Source organism: Oncorhynchus masou, chromosome 31, assembly GCF_036934945.1.
Source record: "Oncorhynchus masou masou isolate Uvic2021 chromosome 31, UVic_Omas_1.1, whole genome shotgun sequence".
Lineage (NCBI taxonomy): Eukaryota > Metazoa > Chordata > Actinopteri > Salmoniformes > Salmonidae > Oncorhynchus > Oncorhynchus masou.
The window spans coordinates 98417963-98435841 of record NC_088242.1 but is presented as its reverse complement, the minus strand read 5'-3'; the positions used below and the strand labels follow the sequence as shown (position 1 = coordinate 98435841).

Below are 17879 nucleotides of genomic sequence, written 5' to 3'. Positions count from 1 at the left end.
TACAGCCTCCTCATAGGTCAGTACAGAACACTACTGTCTCCTCATAGGTCAGTACAGAACACTACAGCCTCCTCATAGGTCAGTACAACACTACAGCCTCCTCATAGGTCAGTACAACACTACAGCCTCCTCATAGGTCAGTACAGAACACTACTGTCTCCTCATAGGTCAGTACAACACTACAGCCTCCTCATAGGTCAGTACAACACTACAGCCTCCTCATAGGTCAGTACAGAACACTACTGTCTCCTCATAGGTCAGTACAACACTACAGCCTCCTCATAGGTCAGTACAGAACACTACTGTCTCCTCATAGGTCAGTACAACACTTCAGCCTCCTCATAGGTCAGTACAACACTACAGCCTCCTCATAGGTCAGTACAGTACTACTGCCTCCTCATTGGTCAGTACAACACTACAGCCTCCTCATAGGTCAGTACAGTACTACTGCCTCCTCATAGGTCAGTACAGCACTACAGCCTCCTCATAGGTCAGTACAGAACACTACAGCCTCCTCATAGGTCAGTACAACACTACTGCCTCCTCATAGGTCAGTACAATACTACAGCCTTCTCATAGGTCAGTACAACACTACAGCCTCCTCATAGGTCAGTACAGAACACTACTATCTCCTCATAGGTCAGTACAACACTACTGCCTCCTCATAGGTCAGTACAATACTACAGCCTTCTCATAGGTCAGTACAACACTACAGCCTCCTCATAGGTCAGTACAGAACACTACTATCTCCTCATAGGTCAGTACAACACTACAGCCTCCTCATAGGTCAGTACAGAACACTACTGTCTCCTCATAGGTCAGTACAGAACACTACTGTCTCCTCATAGGTCAGTACAGAACACTACTGTCTCCTCATAGGTCAGTACAACACTACAGCCTCCTCATAGGTCAGTACAGAACACTACTGTCTCCTCATAGGTCAGTACAGAACACTACTGTCTCCTCATAGGTCAGTACAACACTACAGACTCCTCATAGGTCAGTACAACACTACTGTCTCCTCATAGGTCAGTACAGAACACTACTGTCTCCTCATAGGTCAGTACAGAACACTACTGTCTCCTCATAGGTCAGTACAACACTACAGCCTCCTCATAGGTCAGTACAGAACACTACTGTCTCCTCATAGGTCAGTACAGAACACTACTGTCTCCTCATAGGTCAGTACAGAACACTACTGTCTCCTCATGGGTCAGTACAACACTACAGCCTCCTCATAGGTCAGTACAGAACACTACTGTCTCCTCATAGGTCAGTACAGAACACTACTGTCTCCTCATAGGTCAGTACAGAACACTACTGTCTCCTCATAGGTCAGTACAACACTACAGCCTCCTCATAGGTCAGTACAGAACACTACTGTCTCCTCATAGGTCAGTACAGAACACTACTGTCTCCTCATAGGTCAGTACAACACTACAGCCTCCTCATAGGTCAGTACAACACTACAGCCTCCTCATAGGTCAGTACAACACTACAGCCTCCTCATAGGTCAGTACAGAACACTACTGTCTCCTCATAGGTCAGTACAACACTACTGTCTCCTCATAGGTCAGTACAGAACACTACTGTCTCCTCATAGGTCAGTACAGAACACTACTGTCTCCTCATAGGTCAGTACAACACTACAGCCTCCTCATAGGTCAGTACAGAACACTACTGTCTCCTCATAGGTCAGTACAGAACACTACTGTCTCCTCATAGGTCAGTACAACACTACAGCCTCCTCATAGGTCAGTACAGAACACTACTGTCTCCTCATAGGTCAGTACAACACTACTGTCTCCTCATAGGTCAGTACAGGACACTACTGTCTCCTCATAGGTCAGTACAACACTACAGCCTCATAGGTCAGTACAGAACACTACTGTCTCCTCATAGGTCAGTACAACACTACAGCCTCATAGGTCAGTACAGAACACTACTGTCTCCTCATAGGTCAGTACAACACTACAGCCTCCTCATAGGTCAGTACAACACTACAGCCTCCTCATAGGTCAGTACAGAACACTACAGCCTCCTCATAGGTCAGTACAGAACACTACAGCCTCCTCATAGGTCAGTACAACACTACAGCCTCCTCATAGGTCAGTACAGAACACTACTGTCTCCTCATAGGTCAGTACAACACTACAGCCTCCTCATAGGTCAGTACAACACTACAGCCTCCTCATAGGTCAGTACAACACTACAGCTTCCTCATAGGTCAGTACAACACTACAGCCTCCTCATAGGTCAGTACAACACTACAGCCTCCTCATAGGTCAGTACAGAACACTACAGCCTCCTCATAGGTCAGTACAGAACACTACAGCCTCCTCATAGGTCAGTACAACACTACAGCCTCCTCATAGGTCAGTACAACACTACTGTCTCCTCATAGGTCAGTACAGAACACTACAGCCTCCTCATAGGTCAGTACAGAACACTACTGTCTCCTCATAGGTCAGTACAACACTACTGTCTCCTCATAGGTCAGTACAACACTACAGCCTCCTCATAGGTCAGTACAACACTACAGCCTCCTCATAGGTCAGTACAACACTACAGCCTCCTCATAGGTCAGTACAGAACACTACTGTCTCCTCATAGGTCAGTACAACACTACAGCCTCCTCATAGGTCAGTACAACACTACAGCCTCCTCATAGGTCAGTACAGAACACTACTGTCTCCTCATAGGTCAGTACAGAACACTACAGCCTCCTCATAGGTCAGTACAACACTACAGCCTCCTCATAGGTCAGTACAACACTACAGCCTCCTCATAGGTCAGTACAGAACACTACTGTCTCCTCATAGGTCAGTACAACACTACAGCCTCCTCATAGGTCAGTACAACACTACAGCCTCCTCATAGGTCAGTACAACACTACAGCCTCCTCATAGGTCAGTACAGAACACTACTGTCTCCTCATAGGTCAGTACAGTACTACTGCCTCCTCATAGGTCAGTACAACACTACAGCCTCCTCATAGGTCAGTACAGTACTACTGCCTCCTCATTGGTCAGTACAACACTACTGTCTCCTCATAGGTCAGTACAACACTACAGCCTCCTCATAGGTCAGTACAGTACTACTGCCTCCTCATAGGTCAGTACAATACTACAGCCTCCTCATAGGTCAGTACAACACTACAGCCTCCTCATAGGTCAGTACAACACTACAGCCTCCTCATAGGTCAGTACAATACTACAGCCTTCTCATAGGTCAGTACAACACTACAGCCTCCTCATAGGTCAGTACAGAACACTACAGCCTCCTCATAGGTCAGTACAACACTACTGCCTCCTCATAGGTCAGTACAATACTACAGCCTTCTCATAGGTCAGTACAACACTACAGCCTCCTCATAGGTCAGTACAGAATACTACAGCCTCCTCATAGGTCAGTACAGAACACTACTGCCTCCTCATAGGTCAGTACAATACTACAGCCTTCTCATAGGTCAGTACAACACTACAGCCTCCTCATAGGTCAGTACAACACTACAGCCTCCTCATAGGTCAGTACACAACACTACTGTCTCCTCATAGGTCAGTACAACACTACAGCCTCCTCATAGGTCAGTACAGAACACTACTGTCTCCTCATAGGTCAGTACAGAACACTACTGTCTCCTCATAGGTCAGTACAGAACACTACTGTCTCCTCATAGGTCAGTACAACACTACAGCCTCCTCATAGGTCAGTACAGAACACTACTGTCTCCTCATAGGTCAGTACAGAACACTACTGTCTCCTCATAGGTCAGTACAACACTACAGACTCCTCATAGGTCAGTACAACACTACTGTCTCCTCATAGGTCAGTACAGAACACTACTGTCTCCTCATAGGTCAGTACAGAACACTACTGTCTCCTCATAGGTCAGTACAACACTACAGCCTCCTCATAGGTCAGTACAGAACACTACTGTCTCCTCATAGGTCAGTACAGAACACTACTGTCTCCTCATAGGTCAGTACAGAACACTACTGTCTCCTCATAGGTCAGTACAACACTACAGCCTCCTCATAGGTCAGTACAGAACACTACTGTCTCCTCATAGGTCAGTACAGAACACTACTGTCTCCTCATAGGTCAGTACAGAACACTACAGCCTCCTCATAGGTCAGTACAACACTACAGCCTCCTCATAGGTCAGTACAGAACACTACTGTCTCCTCATAGGTCAGTACAGAACACTACAGCCTCCTCATAGGTCAGTACAACACTACAGCCTCCTCATAGGTCAGTACAGAACACTACAGCCTCCTCATAGGTCAGTACAACACTACAGCCTCCTCATAGGTCAGTACAACACTACAGCCTCCTCATAGGTCAGTACAGAACACTACAGCCTCCTCATAGGTCAGTACAGAACACTACAGCCTCCTCATAGGTCAGTACAGAACACTACAGCCTCCTCATAGGTCAGTACAGAACACTACTGTCTCCTCATAGGTCAGTACAACACTACAGCCTCCTCATAGGTCAGTACAACACTACAGCCTCCTCATAGGTCAGTACACAACACTACTGTCTCCTCATAGGTCAGTACAGAACACTACAGCCTCCTCATAGGTCAGTACAGTACTACTGCCTCCTCATAGGTCAGTACACAACACTACTGTCTCCTCATAGGTCAGTACAGAACACTACAGCCTCCTCATAGGTCAGTACAACACTACAGCCTCCTCATAGGTCAGTACAGAACACTACTGTCTCCTCATAGGTCAGTACAGAACACTACTGTCTCCTCATAGGTCAGTACAGAACACTACTGTCTCCTCATAGGTCAGTACAGAACACTACAGTCTCCTCATAGGTCAGTACAGAACACTACTGTCTCCTCATAGGTCAGTACAGAACACTACAGCCTCCTCATAGGTCAGTACAACACTACTGTCTCCTCATAGGTCAGTACAGAACACTACAGCCTCCTCATAGGTCAGTACAACACTACAGACTCCTCATAGGTCAGTACAACACTACAGACTCCTCATAGGTCAGTACAACACTACTGTCTCCTCATAGGTCAGTACAACACTTCAGCCTCCTCATAGGTCAGTACAACACTACAGCCTCCTCATAGGTCAGTACAGTACTACTGCCTCCTCATTGGTCAGTACAACACTACACACACACACACACACACACACACACACAGAGAGGAATTATGGCGTATCTGTCCCCTTGTTGATCCACTATGTGGAACAGGGGAATTATGGTTTATCTGCCCCCTTGTTGAACAATGGGCTGTTCTCAGTCTTTGAACAATGGGCTGTTCTCAGTCTTTGAACAATGGGCTGTTCTCAGTCTTTGAACAATGGGCTGTTCTCAGTCTTTGAACAATGGGCTGTTCTCAGTCTTTGAACAATGGGCTGTTCTCAGTCTTTGAACAATGGGCTGTTCTCAGTCTTTGAACAATGGGCTATTCTCAGTCTTTGAACAATGGGCTGTTCTCAGTCTTTAACAATGGGCTGTTCTCAGTCTTTAACAATGGGCTGTTCTCAGTCTTTGAACAATGGGCTGTTCTCAGTCTTTGAACAATGGGCTGTTCTCAGTCTTTGAACAATGGGCTGTTCTCAGTCTTTGAACAATGGGCTGTTCTCAGTCTTTGAACAATGGGCTGTTCTCAGTCTTTGAACAATGGGCTATTCTCAGTCTTTGAACAATGGGCTGTTCTCAGTCTTTAACAATGGGCTGTTCTCAGTCTTTAACAATGGGCTGTTCTCAGTCTTTGAACAATGGGCTGTTCTCAGTCTTTGAACAATGGGCTGTTCTCAGTCTTTAACAATGGGTTGTACTCAGTCTTTGAACAACGGGATGTTCTCCGTCTTTGAACAATGGGATGTTCTCCGTCTTTGAACAATGGGCTGTTCTCAGTCTTTAACAATGGGCTGTTCTCAGTCTTTAACAATGGGCTGTTCTCACTCTAATTAACAATGGGCTGTTCTCAGTCTTTAACAATGGGCTGTTCTCAGTCTTTAACAATGGGCTGTTCTCAGTCTTTGAACAATGGGTTGTTCTCAGTCTTTGAACAATGGGTTGACCTCAGTCTTTGAACAACGGGATGTTCTCCGTCTTTGAAAAATGGGCTGTTCTCAGTCTTTGAACAATGGGTTGTACTCAGTCTTTAACAATGGGCTATTCTCAGTCTTTAACAATGGGCTGTTCTCAGTCTTTGAACAATGGGCTGTTCTCAGTCTTTGAACAATGGGCTGTTCTCAGTCTTTAACAATGGGCTATTCTCAGTCTTTAACAATGGGCTGTTCTCAGTCTTTGAACAATGGGCTATTCTCAGTCTTTGAACAATGGGCTGTTCTCAGTCTTTAACAATGGGCTGTTCTCAGTCTTTAACAATGGGCTATTCTCAGTCTTTAACAATGGGCTGTTCTCCGTCTTTGAACAATGGGCTGTTCTCCGTCTTTGAACAATGGGTTGTACTCAGTCTTTAACAATGGGCTATTCTCAGTCTTTAACAATGGGCTGTTCTCAGTCTTTGAACAATGGGCTGTTCTCAGTCTTTGATGAACTGACTTCAAATTTGGATGTGGATGCTATGGCAGTAGGTGTATGTTCCTTCCTTCTCAAAGATTTCAGACATGGATGTTTTCTGGTCGACCATCACTGCCAGGCCGGCAGGCCTGGACGATGCTAGAGCTGTGGTGCATAGCATCATTATGTGCTAATAGTCTGTGTCAAGAGTGGGAGGCTCTTCTGGACAGGTACGTCAGTGTCATCCAAACCAACAACCACGCTCCGTTCAGAAGGTTGGGTTTGGTACCAGGCAGGGGTAGCCTGGCCAGGATGTGCTCGAGGGCAGACTCAATGGTTGCAATAAGACTGTCCAGAGACTTACATTTCCTTGCGCATCTCAGTGCGTTAAAGATTGGTTCCCCCCCTCCCGGCGAGGATGAGCGATGGCGTTTATTTGGGCGGTGGATCACAAGGCGAGTGAGACCCGTCATTAGACCTGAAGCGTTTGGAATGATCATTGACCTGTGATTTCAATGCTCTTGGTATGAATTTCTGACAGTGAGTGAAGGAGCTGTTACTCTGGGCATGTCCAGCTCCCTAAGCGAAGAATGCAAAGTGTGTGCTCATCTGAGGCTGTTGTTTTTCACACTGTTCACATGGGTGGAGCCACAGCCGGTGTACAGTACTGAATCGGTCAGAAAATAACAGATTTTCACAGAAGAGACGTTCTGAGAAGAAAGTTATAAAAAATTTGCTTTTGCAGGGCTCTGTCCTTTTCTTTTCTACTGGCATCTTATCTGTTCTACTGGCATCTTATCTGTTGTGTCTTATCTATTCTACTGACATCGTATCTGTTCTACTGGCATCTTATCTGTTCTGTCTTATCTATTCTACTGACATCTTATCTGTTCTACTGGCATCTTATCTATTCTACTGGCATCTTATCTATTCTACTGGCATCTTATCTGTTGTGTCTTATCTATTCTACTGACATCGTATCTGTTCTACTGGCATCTTATCTGTTCTGTCTTATCTATTCTACTGACATCTTATCTGTTCTACTGGCATCTTATCTATTCTACTGGCATCTTATCTATTCTACTGGCATCTTATCTGTTCTACTGGCATCTTATCTGTTGTGTCTTATCTATTCTACTGACATTGTATCTATTCTACTGGCATATTATATATTCTGTCTTATCTATTCTACTGGCATCTTATCTGTTCTACTGGCATCTTATATATTCTGTCTTATCTATTCTACTGTCATTATCTTTCCTACTGGCATATTAGTCTTTTCTCGACTATTCTGTCTTATCTATTCTATTGGCACCTTCTCAAATCAAATGTATTTGTAAAGCCCTTCTTATATCTCAAAGTGCTGTACAGAAACCCAGCCTAAAACACCAAACAGCAAGCAATGCAGGTGTAGAAGCACGGTGGCTAGGAAAATCTCCCTAGAAAGGCCAAAACCTAGGAAGAAACCTAGAGAGGAACCAGGCTCTGAGGGGTGGTCAGTCCTCTAATGGCTGTACCAGGTGGAGATTATAACAGATGGCCAAGCTGTTCAAATGTTCATAAATGACCAGCAGGGTCAAATAATAATAATCACAGTGGATGTCAAGGGTGCAACAGGTCAGCACCTCAGGAGTAAATGTCAGTTGGCCAACCCAGACAGGAAGACCACGTCAGCGACTCAACCCACTCAAGTGATGCACCCCTCCTAGTGACGGCATGCAAGAGTGACAGTGACTCAGCCCCTGTAACAGGGTCAGAATAGAAGAGCACCAGTAAGCCAGTGACTCAGCCCCTGTAACAGGGTCAGAATGGAAGAGCACCAGTAAGCCAGTGAGTCAGCCCCTGTAACAGGGTCAGAATGGAAGAGCACCAGTAAGCCAGTGACTCAGCCCCTGTAACAGGGTCAGAATGGAAGAGCACCAGTAAGCCAGTGACTCAGCCCCTGTAACAGGGTCAGAATAGAAGAGCACCAGTAAGCCAGTGACTCAGTCCCTGTAACAGGGTCAGAATGGAAGAGCACCAGTAAGCCAGTGACTCAGCCCCTGTAACAGGGTCAGAATGGAAGAGCACCAGTAAGCCAGTGACTCAGCCCCTGTAACAGGGTCAGAATAGAAGAGCACCAGTAAGCCAGTGACTCAGCCCCTGTAACAGGGTCAGAGGCAGAGAATCCCAGTGGAGAGAGGGGCTCCAGAGCCTTTCTGTTCACCTTCACACCCCTGGGCCAGACTACACTCAATCATAGGACCCGCTGAAGAGATGAGTCTTCAGTAAAGACTTAAAGGTTGAGATCAAGTCTACGTCTCTCACATGGGTAGGCAGACCATTCCATAAAAATTGAGCTCTATAGGAGAAATCCCTGCCTCCAGCTGTTTGCTTAGAAATTCTGGGGACAGTAAGGAGGCCTGCGTCTTGTGACCGTAGCTTATGTGTAGGTATGTATGGCAGGACCAAATCGAGAAAGATAGGTAGGAGCAAGCCCATGTAATGCTTTGTAGGTTAGCAGTAAAACCTTGAAATCAGCCCTGGCATTAACAGAAAGCCAGTGTAGGGAGGATAGCACTGGAGTAATATGATCCCATTTTTTTGGTTCTAGTCAGGATTCTAGCAGCCGTATTTAGCACTAACTGATGTTTATTTAGTGCTTTATCTGGGTAGCCGGAAAGTAGAGCATTGCAGTAGTCTAACCTAGAAGTGACAAAAGCATGGATTCATTTTTCTGCATCATTTTTGGACAGAAAGTTTCTGATTTTTGCAATGTTACGTAGATGGAAAAAAGCTGTCCTTGAAATGGTCTTGATATGTTCTTCAGAAGAGAGATCAGGGTCCAGAGTAACGCGGAGGTCCTTCACAGTTTTATTTGAGACGACTGTACAACCATCAAGATTAATTGTCAGATTCAACAGAAGATCTCTTTGTTCCTTGGGACCTAGAACAAGCATCTCTGTTTTGTCCGAGTTTAAAAGTAGAACATTTGCAGCCATCCACTTCCTGAAACACAGGCTTCCAGCAAGGGTAATTTTGGGGCTTCACCATGTTTCATCGAAATTTACAGCTGTGTGTCATCCGCATAGCAGTGAAAGTTAAGATTCTGTTTCCGAATGACATCACCAAGAGATATAATATATAGTGAAATCAATAGTGGTCCTAAAACAGAACTTTGAGGAACACCGAAAATTGACAGTTAATTTGTCTGAGGACAAACTGATATCTTTCGGTCAGATAAGATCTAAACCAGGCCAGAACTTGTCCTTGTAGATCAATTTGGGTTTTCAATCTCTCCAAAAGAATGTGATGATCAATGGAATCAAAAGCAGTACTAAGGTCTAGGAGCATGAGGTCAGATGCAGAGCCTCGGTCTGACGCCATTAAAAGGTCATTTACCACCTTCACAAGTGCAGTCTCAGTGCTATAATAATAATAATAATATATATCCCATTTAGCAGACGCTTTTGTCCAAAGCGACTTACAAGTCGGCTGGGGCCACTACTTTTACATATGGGTGGCCCCAGCGGGAATCGAACCCACGACGCTTGGCGTTGCAAGCGCCATGCTCTACCGACTGAGCCACACAGGACCTCATGGGGTCTAAAACCAGACTGAAGCGTTTCGTATACATTGTTTGTTTGTTTGTATCTATTCTACTGTCTTATTATCTTTTCTACTGGCAAATGGTTTATTCTACTGGCATTATTTATTCTACTGTCTTATCTATTCTACTGTCTTATTATCTATTCTACTGGCATATTGTTTATTCTACTGGCATTATTCATTCTACTGTCTTATTATCTATTCTACTGGCATATTATCTATTCTACTGTCATATTATCTATTCTACTGTCATATTATCTATTCTACTGGCATATTATCTATTCTACTGGCATATTGTTTATTCTACTGGCATTATTCATTCTACTGTCTTATTATCTATTCTGTCTTATCTATTCTACTGTCATATTATCTATTCTACTGGCATATTATCTATTCTACTGGCATATTATCTATTCTACTGGCATATTATCTATTCTACTGGCATATTGTTTATTCTACTGGCATTATTCATTCTACTGTCTTATTATCTATTCTGTCTTATCTATTCTACTGTCATATTATCTATTCTACTGGCATATTATCTATTCTACTGTCATATTATCTATTCTACTGTCATATTATCTATTCTACTGTCATATTATCTATTCTACTGGCATATTGTTTATTCTACTGGCATTATTCATTCTACTGTCATTATCTATTCTGTCTTATCTATTCTACTGTCATATTATCTATTCTGTCTTATCTATTCTACTGGCATTATTCATTCTACTGTCTTATTATCTATTCTACTGGCATTATTCATTCTACTGTCTTATTATCTATTCTGTCTTATCTGTTCTACTGTCATATTATCTATTCTGTCTTATCTATTCTACTGGCATTATTCATTCTACTGTCATATTATCTATTCTGTCTTATCTGTTCTACTGTCATATTATCTATCCTGTGTTATCTATTCTACTGTCATATTATCTATTCTACTGGCATATTATCTATTCTACTGGCATATTGTTTATTCTACTGGCATTATTCATTCTACTGTCTTATTATCTATTCTGTCTTATCTGTTCTACTGTCATATTATCTATTCTGTCTTATCTATTCTACTGGCATTATTCATTCTACTGTCATATTATCTATTCTGTCTTATCTGTTCTACTGTCATATTATCTATTCTGTCTTATCTGTTCTACTGTCATATTATCTATTCTGTGTTATCTATTCTGTGTTATCTATTCTACTGTCATATTATCTATTCTACTGGCATATTATCTATTCTACTGGCATATTGTTTATTCTACTGGCATTATTCATTCTACTGTCTTATTATCTATTCTGTCTTATCTGTTCTACTGTCATATTATCTATTCTGTCTTATCTATTCTACTGGCATTATTCATTCTACTGTCATATTATCTATTCTGTCTTATCTGTTCTACTGTCATATTATCTATTCTGTCTTATCTATTCTACTGTCATATTATCTATTCTGTCTAATCTAGTCTACTGGCGTCGTATCTATTCTGGCATATTGTTTATTCTACTAGCATGATCTATTTTGCTGTATGTGTATTTGATGAGGGAGCAGCAGCACTTGCATTTCCAAGAAACATTTCCACTCTGGGACAATAATTTTTAATTTTATCTTTATCTTATTTTATCTTAGCGGCGGTTATTTTATCTTAGCGCCGGTTATTTTATCTTAGCCCTGGGTATTTATCTTAGCGCTGGTTATTTATCTTAGCGCTGGTTATTTATTTTAGCGCTGGTTATTTATCTTAGCACTGGTTATTTATTTTAGCGCTGGTTATTTATCTTAGCGATGGTTATTTATCTTAGCGATGGTTATTTATCTTAGCGTTGGTTATTTATCTTAGCGCTGGTTATTTATTTTAGCGCTGGTTATTTATCTTAGCGCTGGTTATTTATTTTAGCGCTGGTTATTTATCTTAGCGCTGGTTATTTATCTTAGCGATGGTTATTTATCTTAGCGCTGGTTATTTATCTTAGCGATGGTTATTTATCTTAGCGATGTTTATTTATCTTAGCGATGGTTATTTATCTTAGCGCTGGTTATTTATCTTAGTGATGGTTATTTATTTTAGCGCTGGTTATTTATTTTAGCGCTGGTTATTTATCTTAGCGCTGGTTATTTATCTTAGCGCTGGTTATTTGTTTTAGCGCTGGTTATTTATCTTAGCACTGGTTATTTATTTTAGCGCTGGTTATTTATCTTAGCGATGGTTATTTATCTTAGAGATGGTTATTTATCTTCGCGCTGGTTATTTATCTTAGCGCTGGTTATTTATTTTAGCGCTGGTTATTTAGCGCTGGTTATTTATCTTAGCGCTGGTTATTTATCTTAGCGCTGGTTATTTATCTTAGCGCTGGTTATTTATCTTAGCGCTGGTTATTTATCTTAGCGCTGGTTATTTATTTTTGCGCTGGTATTTTATCTTAGCGCCGGGTATTTTATCTTAGCGCCGGTTATTTATCTTAGCGCCGGTTATTTTATGTTAGCGCCAGTTATTTATCTTAGCGCCGGTTATTTATCTTAGCGCCGGTTATTTATCTTAGCGCCGGGTATTTTATCTTAGCGCCGGGTATTTTATCTTAGCGGCGGGTATTTTATCTTAGCGCCGGGTACTTTATCTTAGCGCCGGTTATTTTATCCTAGTTTTTCTAATCACTCTGTCGCGTCGTCCTCAGGTGCGGTGAACCTTCCTTCGGTTGCCGTGGGGATGCTGGTGGGCGGGGTCATCATGAAGAGGATGGGTCTCTCACTTAAGGCCATCCCTCGTTTCTCTGTCGCCATGCTGTCCATCTCTGTCCTCCTCCTCATCCCCCTCTTCTTCATGGGATGTCCCACACAGAGGGTGGAAGAGGTCAACTATGGATTCCCAGGGTGAGTCAGTGCTGGGGGTGTAATCTGCATATTTACAAAATAGTTAGATCTTCGGAGAGCCATGTCCTGGTTGATTGGGGTTGGTGTGCTGAGGGCTTCTGGGGATGATGTTGATGTGTCTGTAGTATGTAGTTTGTCAGCTAACCGTATCTGGGGATGTTGTGTTGCTGTCTGTAGTTTGTCAGCTGACTGTATCTGGGGATGTTGTTGCTGTCTGTAGTTTGTCAGCTGACTATCTGGGGATGTTGTGTTGCTGTCTGTAGTTTGTGAGCTGACTATCTGGGGATGTTGTGTTGCTGTCTGTAGTTTGTCAGCTGACTGTATCTGGGGATGTTGTGTTGCTGTCTGTAGTTTGTCAGCTGACTGTATCTGGGGATGTTGTGTTGCTGTCTGTAGTTTGTCAGCTGACTGTATCTGGGGATGTTGTGTTGCTGTCTGTAGTTTGTCAGCTGACTATCTGGGGATGTTGTGTTGCTGTCTGTAGTTTGTCAGCTGACTGTATCTGGGGATGTTGTGTTGCTGTCTGTAGTTTGTCAGCTGACTGTATCTGGGGATGTTGTGTTGCTGTCTGTAGTTTGTCAGTTGACTGTATCTGGGGATGTTGTGTTGCTGTCTGTAGTTTGTCAGCTGACTGTATCTGGGGATGTTGTGTTGCTGTCTGTAGTTTGTCAGCTGACTGTATCTGGGGATGTTGTGTTGCTGTCTGTAGTTTGTCAGCTGACTGTATCTGGGGATGTTGTGTTGCTGTCTGTAGTTTGTCAGCTGACTGTATCTGGGGATGTTGTGTTGCTGTCTGTAGTTTGTCAGCTGACTGTATCTGGGGATGTTGTGTTGCTGTCTGTAGTTTGTCAGTTGACTGTATCTGGGGATGTTGTGTTGCTGTCTGTAGTTTGTCAGCTGACTGTATCTGGGGATGTTGTGTTGCTGTCTGTAGTTTGTCAGCTGACTGTATCTGGGGATGTTGTGTTGCTGTCTGTAGTTTGTCAGCTGACTGTATCTGGGGATGTTGTGTTGCTGTCTGTAGTTTGTCAGCTGACTGTATCTGGGGATGTTGTGTGGCTGTCTGTAGTTTGTCAGCTGACTGTATCTGGGGATGTTGTGTTGCTGTCTGTAGTTTGTCAGCTGACTGTATCTGGGGATGTTGTGTTGCTGTCTGTAGTTTGTCAGCTGACTGTATCTGGGGATGTTGTGTTGCTGTCTGTAGTTTGTGAGCTGATGACACGGGAGTTATTGGGAAGCCATGAGGACTGGAGTTAAGGTTGCTCAGACAGACGTGCCCAAGTCAAACGCCATGGAGTCATCGCCTATCACTACAGACGCAAAACAGAGATGTACAGTCCGCAGCGTTTTAATTCATTGGATAAATAAAGTGCCCGGTGAAACACATGCACAAGTCGATCCGTTACATAACGATGAGGTCATAATAGGGAGAATAACAAACAGTACCTTTTTCAGACGCTACCAATAGACAAGCTTCATGGGACAAAACTAGCATTTTGTGAAGATTAAGACGAAGCTATTGTTTGGCGCTGTGCCACCGGTGAACCCAAAACAACTAGAATGTTGTTACTACAGTACAGTAGCAAACAGAGGCTAATGAACAACATGTAACATAAGCAGGAACCCTGGTCTTCATCCCATAACCCCATATCTCTGTTGTCTTCTGTTATGTGGTTTTTGGCACTGAGCTCTACTGATGAACTTACCTCCACCCAAACATCTATAGTGATCCCAAAACCCTGAAGTAAACATGAATGCCCTGTTCACACCACTGAGCTGAGCTGAGCCTAGCAGAGCGGAGTTGTACTGAGCTGATCGGAGTTGTACTGAGCTGATCGGAGTTGTACTGAGCTGATCTTAGCAAAGCGGAGTTGTACTGAGCTGAGCCTAGAAGAGCGGAGTTGTACTGAGCTGAGCGGAGTTGTACTGAGCTGATCCTAGCAGAGCGGAGTTGTACTGAGCCTAGAAGAGCGGAGTTGTACTGAGCTGAGCGGAGTTGTACTGAGCTGAGCTGAGCGGAGTTGTACTGAGCTGAGCGGAGTTGTACTGAGCTGAGCTGAACGGAGTTGTACTGAGCTGAGCGGAGTTGTACTGAGCTGAGCTGAACGGAGTTGTACTGAGCCTAGAAGAGCGGAGTTGTACTGAGCTGAGCGGAGTTGTACTGAGCTGAGCTGAGCGGAGTTGTACTGAGCTGAGCGGAGTTGTACTGAGCTGAGCGGAGTCGTACTGAGCCTAGCAGAGCAGAGTTGTACTGAGCGGAGCGGAGTTGTACTGAGCTTGTTATGAATTCACCATAGCTGCTAAACCCTGCTAGAAAGGGCAGTGTGAAAAGACAATGTCCGAGCACAATACATTTTGTGCAAAATAGTGTAAAAAAATTGTACATGTTTACTGTGATACCAACATCCTTCTTTAAACATCTCTAATCATCTTCTCTCTTCTCATCAGGTCTCTGGCCAATTGTTATTCCAACTGCTCCTGCCCTGCTAACGCCTTCAACCCAGTGTGTGGATCTGACAACACTGAGTACCTGTCTCCCTGCCATGCAGGCTGCAAAGACTACACCAAAGACCCCAACAACAAATTCAGAGTTCTGGTGCGTTCTGGGTGGTCAGTGAAGTTAGGAATACGGTAGAGAATGGTATAATTGAACAAAGAGTAAAACCACATCTGTTTTTGGTCAGTAGGGCAGCCAGTCAGACCTAGTACTGCAGTCTGAACCTACAATTGCACCATTCGGTCTCTAGTCCAACGCTCTAACCACAAGGCTCATCAGAGGGTAATCAGCCCTGGGACACAGGGGAAGTGTTTTAAGTGTTTCAAAACCATGTCAGCCACTAAGCCATCCATTAACAGGATGACTGCTTAGCAGGCTAATAGAGTTGAGGTCATATTGGCGTAGTGTATATGGTAACCCCCCCATGCATGGCGAATATACTGAGCTGAGCCTAGCAGAGCGGAGTTGACCTGAGCTGAGTCTAGCAGAGCGGAGTTGTACTGAGCCTAGCAGAGCGGAGTTGTACTGAGCCTAGCAGAGCGGAGTTGACCTGAGCTGAGTCTAGCAGAGCGGAGTTGTACTGAGCCTAGCAGAGCGGAGTTGTACTGAGCCTAGCAGAGCGGAGTTGTACTGAGCTGAGTCTAGCAGAGCGGAGTTGTACTGAGCCTAGCAGAGCGGAGTTGTACTGAGCCTAGCAGAGCGGAGTTGTACTGAGCTGAGTCTAGCAGAGCGGAGTTGTACTGAGCCTAGCAGAGCGGAGTTGTGCTGAGCTGAGCAGAGTGGAGTTGCTGCCAACACACTGCTGCCAACACACTGACACTGACTCAACTCCAGCCACTTTAATAATGGGAATTGATGGGAAATGATGTAAATATATCACTAGCCACTTTAAACAACGCTACCTTATATAATGTTACTTACCCTACATTATTCATCTCATATGCATACGTATATACTGTACTCTATATCATCGACTGCATCCTTATGAAATACATGTATCACTAGCCACTTTAACTATGCCACTTTGTTTACATACTCATCTCATATGTATATACTGTAATATACTCGATACCATCTACTGTATCTTGCCTATGCTGCTCTGTACCATCACTCATTCATATATCCTTATGTACATATTCTTTATCCCCTTACACTGTGTATAAGACAGTAGTTTAGGAATTGTTAGTTAGATTACTTGTTGGTTATTACTGCATTGTCGGAACTAGAAGCACAAGCATTTCGCTACACTCGCATTAACATCTGCTTACCATGTGTATGTGACAAATAAAATTTGATTTGATTTGGTTGTACTGAGCTGAGCCCAGCAGAGCTAGCTCATGTTGTAAATATTAATTGAGGAAAGTATACAGTACGTTCAAGTCAATATAGGATATCAATCATTCACCATTTTGCCATCGTCTTAACAAACAAAAACAAGGATCTGTCCATTTTCTTTTATAATGTATTGCATATATCTTTTATGTAATGAAACCGGTCTTCTTCGTTCTCCTGCTTTAGGAGTACACAGACTGTATATGTACAGCTCACAGCCAGGGTAGTGGTGGGGGTACTGCCCGTCCCGGCCCCTGTCCCAACCAATGTCCTCACTTCCTGCTTCCTGTCATGTTCCTCATCTCTCTGGCCGCGATGATCGCCTCTCTAACACACAATCCCATCTATATGATGGTCCTCAGGTAATGTCTCTAACACACAGCCCATTCTATATGATGGTCCTCAGGTAATGTCTCTAACACACAGCCCATTCTATATGATGGTCCTCAGGTAATGTCTCTAACACACAGCCCATTCTATATGATGGTCCTCAGGCTCTAACACACAGCCCATTCTATATGATGGTCCTCAGGTAATGTCTCTAACACACAGCCCATTCTATATGATGGACCTCAGGTAATGTCTCTAACACACAGCCCATTCTATATGATGGTCCTCAGGTAATGTCTCTAACACACAGCCCATTCTATATGATGGTCCTCAGGTAATGTCTCTAACACACAGCCCATTCTATATGATGGTCCTCAGGTAATGTCTCTAACACACAGCCCATTCTATATGATGGTCCTCAGGTAATGTCTCTAACACACAGCCCATTCTATATGATGGTCCTCAGGTAATGTCTCTAACACACAGCCCATTCTATATGATGTCTCTAACACACAGCCCATTCTATATGATGGTCCTCAGGTAATGTCTCTAACACACAGCCCATTCTATATGATGGTCCTCAGGTAATGTCTCTAACACACAGCCCATTCTATATGATGGACCTAGGATAAATAACATATACAAGTGTGTTTGGAAAGTTTTCCAACCCCTTGACTTCTTCCACATTTTGTAACATTACAGCCTTATTCTAGAATGTATTAAATATTTTAAAAAGTATCATCAATCTACACACAATAC

At 43.5% G+C, this 17879-nt stretch overlaps 1 protein-coding gene across 1 annotated transcript in view; it reads left to right on the top strand.

Moving 5' to 3' along the window:
• LOC135525353 (solute carrier organic anion transporter family member 2A1-like) overlaps nucleotides 1-17214 on the top strand; it is a 72807-nt gene extending 55593 nt beyond the window's left edge. The window contains exons 9-11 of the mRNA XM_064953056.1: nucleotides 12766-12961; nucleotides 15410-15557; nucleotides 16977-17214. Of these exons, the coding sequence (XP_064809128.1) occupies nucleotides 12766-12961; nucleotides 15410-15557; nucleotides 16977-17156 (524 nt within the window). The 3' untranslated portion in view covers nucleotides 17157-17214. The remainder of the gene's footprint in view (nucleotides 1-12765; nucleotides 12962-15409; nucleotides 15558-16976) is intronic.
• Nucleotides 17215-17879: the final 665 nt, after the last annotated feature.